General features: G+C 53.5%; 1 protein-coding gene across 1 annotated transcript; it reads left to right on the forward strand.

The window, feature by feature from the left end:
* Positions 1–1210: 1210 nt before the first annotated feature.
* LOC125118150 (melanoma-associated antigen 8-like) lies at positions 1211–2197 on the forward strand. The gene has a single exon (XM_047764276.1). It carries the CDS (start codon positions 1211–1213, stop codon positions 2195–2197), a length of 987 nt encoding a protein of 328 aa, XP_047620232.1.
* Positions 2198–4303: the final 2106 nt, after the last annotated feature.

Genomic DNA, 4303 nt, shown 5'->3' on the forward strand with positions numbered 1-4303 from the left:
GGTCGGGCCCTCAGGGGGGCAGAGGGGAGGCCCAGGTTCTCTCAGGACAGAAAGCAGGGCCCTGAGGAAGGACTGAGGGGACGCCGGACCCCAGAGTGCAGTCCACCCTGGGAGGCTGTGGGGCACGATAAGCACAGGCACCTTTTCCTGACATCTGACATCCGGGTCTCAGGGAGACTGGGACCCTGGAATCAGGGGTGGAGCGCCAGAGGGAGAGGGGCCCAGGTCTTGCTGGGAGTCAAGGTGAGGCTCCTGAGGGAGGACCGAGGGGACCCTGGAGCCCAGGTCAGAGGGGCCTCAGAGAAGCCCGCCCCGGAAATCAGTCCGGGGAGGCCCCAGGGCAGGATGACCACACAGGCAGCACTTCTGACATCCGGGTCTCAGAGAGGCTGGGGACCTAGTGTAAGGGGCGGGGCCTCAGGTGGGCAGAGGGGAGGGTCCTGGTACTGCTGGGAGTCAAGGGAGGAGCCTGAGGGAGGATTGAGAGACCTTGAACCCTAGAACAAAGTCGGCCGTAGGGCTGGATGAGCACTGCAGAACTTCTTGAACATTCGGGTCTCACAGAGACCAGGTACCGTAGGTTACAGGGCAGGAGGCCCAGGCCGTTCAAAGGGAAAAGTGAACAGTATGAGGGACCCCAGGGGAGATTACCATCCTCCGGACTGGGGAGCCTCACAGAGTCCGGCCCACACTCCTGCCAGCACTGGGGGCCCCGGGCTGTGCCACACTTTACACTTGAGGTGCCCCCTCCATTCCTCTTACAGGGGCTACAGGAACTGGAGGTGAAGGCCCAGGTGTGAGGCCCGCATCCTTGGGTCACAGAGCAGGAGGTCCAGGCTGTGCCAGGTGTCCAAGTGAGGTGTGTCCCCTGAGGGTGTACCCAGGGGCTCCCAATCCCAGAGCAGAGAGGACCCCACAAAGCCAAGCCACCCCACCCCCAAAGAGCCCTGGAACCACAAGCTGCTCTGGCTGCACCCTGAGGAGCCACATCACATCCTCCTTCAGGGTCACAGGGGTCAGGCCACCCAGGAGGAGAGCCCCTGTGAGGCCTGAGAGCCCCCCTAAGGAGGAGACCTGTAGGGAGGTGGCCTTTGTCACAGCCCGAGGCTGAGGTTCTCAACCCAGGCCCCTCACACCCCGTCTCTCTCCAGGCCAGGGGTCCCCATCTGTCACCTGCTCACACTCCTGTGGGTTGTCCAGCCCCATCATCATGCCTCTGCGTCAGCAGAATGAGCTCCGCAAGATGGAAAACGAACTTGAGGACCCAATAGAGGCCCATAGCCTGGTGGAGGCCCAGCTGCTTTGGGGTGAGGAGGAGCCCACACTCCCCTCATCGTCCTCCTCAGTCTCCTCTTCCTACTCTGTCCTGTTCCTAGAAACCCTGGAGCAGGGGGCTGATGCTGAGACCCCCAGTCCCCCCCAGGACCCTCGAGGTGTCTTCCCCTCCCCTGCTCCCATGGCCCCCACTCCATTGAGCCAATCCAAAGATGATGCTTCCAGCAGCCAAGATGATGAGGGGCTAAGTCGCTCGCCTGACCAGGAACATGCTGATGCTTCCCAGCCAGGCTCTCTGCATCTGAAGGTGGCTGACCTGGTGGAGTTCCTGCTTCTCAAGTATTGTGCCAAGGAGCCCGCCACCCAGGCAGAGATGCTGAGTGTGGTCCTCAGAGATGCTCAGGACCACTTCCCTGAGGTCCTCGGCCAAGCCTCCGAGCTCATCCAGCTGGTCTTTGGCTTGGATGTGAAGGAGGTGGACCCCGGCGAGCACACCTATGTCCTGGTCCCCACCCTGGGCCTCACCTGGGATGGGGTGCTGAGTGATGGGCAGAGCCTGCCCAAGACCGGCCTCCTGGTGGTGCTCCTGGGTGTAATCCTCCTGAAGGGCGAGTGCGCCCCTGAGGAGGAGGTCTGGGCAGCTCTGGACAGGATGGGGGTGTGTGCTGGGAAAGAGCACTGCATCTATGGGGAGCCCAGGGAGCTCCTCACCCAGGTGTGGGTGCAGGAGGGGTACCTGGAGTACCGCCAGGTGCCCCACAGCGACCCCGCCCGCTACGAGTTCCTCTGGGGTCCCCGGGCCCACGCGGAGACCAGCAAGTTGCAAGTCCTAGAACGTATGTTCACAGTCAGTGAGAAGGATCCCAGGTCCTGCCCATCCTTGCCTGAGGAGGCCGTGATTGAGGAGGAAGAGGGATCCTGAGCCCAAGTGGCGGCCAGGCTCCTTACAGGCCCAAGCAGTCACCTCCTAAGTAGCAAGGGCTGGGCGAGGTGGGGGCACACAGTGTATTGCGGCTTTGGGTTCCCCTTCTTTATGATGACATGGAATTTCATCCTTGTTTCCTTTAGTGAGTTTCCAAATGCTTTTCCTTTTAAGATTATTTTTAATGTCAATATATTTTATTTTTATGCAATATTTAAAGTGCTTATGAAATAAATCCTTTGTTTTTATGAAATATTGGCTGTATTCCCCATGTTGTACAATACATCCCTGTGGCGTATCTTACGCACAATATTTTGTACCTTCCACTCACCCACCCCGATAGTGCCCCTCTTCCCCTCCCTCCCGGTAACTGCTAGCTTGGTCTCTGTAACTCCAAGTCTGCTAGTGTTTGATGTATTCACTAGTTTGTTTTAGTTTTTAGATTCCACCTGTAAGTGATATCACACAGTGTTTGTCTTTCTCTGTCTGATGTATTTCACTTAGCATAATGCCCTATGAGTCCATCCACGTTGCTGCAAATGGCAAAATTTTGTTCTTTTTGTAGCTGAATAGTATTTATATGTGTGTGTATGTATATATATATATATATATATATATATATATCTCCATTCTTCATCCATTCATCTGTCAGTGGACACTTAGGTTGCTTCCCTGCCTTGACTATTGTAAACCAATGTTGCTATGAGCATTGGGATGCATGGATCTTTTCAAATTAGTGGGGTTTTTTGTTTGTTTTTTTTTTTCCGATATATATACCCAGGTGCGGAAATGTTGGATCATATGGTAGATCTATTTTTACTCTTTTTGTGTGTGTGTGTGTGTCTTTTGTCCTTTTTAGGGCTGCACCTGCGGCATATGTAGGTTCCCAGGCTGGGGATCTAATCGGAGCTACAGCTGCCGACCTACACCACAGCCACAGCAACGCAGAACCAGAGCCACGTCTGCAACCTACACCACAGCTCACAGCAACACCAGATCTTTAACCCACTGAGCAAGGCCAGGGATTGAACGTGAAATTTCATGGTTCCTAGTCGGATTCGTTTCTGCTGCGCCACAACAGGAACTCCTATTTTCACTTTTTTGACAAACCTCCATGCTGTTTTCCACAGTAGCTGCACCAATTTACATTCTCACCAACAGTGTAGGAGGGTTCCCCTTTCTCCACATCCTTGCCAACATTTGTTATTTGTGGGGTTTCTGTCAATAGCCATTCTTGTAGGTGTGAGGTGGTATCTCATGGTTTTGATTTGCGTTTCCTTGATCGTTCAAGTGCCTGTTGGACATCTGTGTGTCTTCTATGGAAAAATGTCTGTTCGGTTATTCTGCCTATTTTTTAATTGGGTTGCTTTTTTATGAGCTGTTAATATATTTTTGGATGTTAACCCCTTGTCGATCATATCATTGACAAATATTTTCTCCTGTTTGGTAGGTTGTCTTTTCATCTTGTTGGTGGTTTCCTTTGTTGTAAAAAAGCTTTTGTGCTTAATTAGGTTCCAACTGTTAATTTTTGCTTTTATTACCGTTCATTTAAGAGACAGATTCAAAAAGATATTGCTGTGACTTATGTCAAAGACTGTTCCGCCTGTGTTCTCCTCGAGGAGTTTTACAGTATCCAATCCTGCATTTAGGTCTTTAATCCTAAAACTTTGAGCTTATTTTTTGTGTATGGTGTTAAAAAATGTAAATGGAACTGTTCCTTCCTTTGCACACATGCACACATTGGACGGGGAAGGGCCCCAGTTGCTCATTCTGTCCCCAAAGACTCTGAGTCCCTGAAAGGCAGATAGAGAGTAGCCCTCAGGTTGTAGTGGGCTCATCCATCCCTTGAAGTGAGAAGGCAGGGCGGTGAGGGTAGAGGAAGATGGTTCCTGGCTCCTCACTCCCCACGAAAACAGCCCCCCTCCAAGAACTGCCCCTCTAGCCAAGGCCCTGTAGCCAGGGAGGCGGTCTCACAGGTCGGCAGTGCCTTCCGCCTGGCTGGTGCCCTCCTCAGGTGGAAGCCAGGGCTCTGAGGGCTCCAGAGCCCCACAGCCAGCCCCTGTGAAGGAAGGGCCATCCCCAGGCCCTGTCTGCAGCCTCCCGCTC

This window comes from Phacochoerus africanus, chromosome X (genome assembly GCF_016906955.1).
Source record: "Phacochoerus africanus isolate WHEZ1 chromosome X, ROS_Pafr_v1, whole genome shotgun sequence".
Lineage (NCBI taxonomy): Eukaryota > Metazoa > Chordata > Mammalia > Artiodactyla > Suidae > Phacochoerus > Phacochoerus africanus.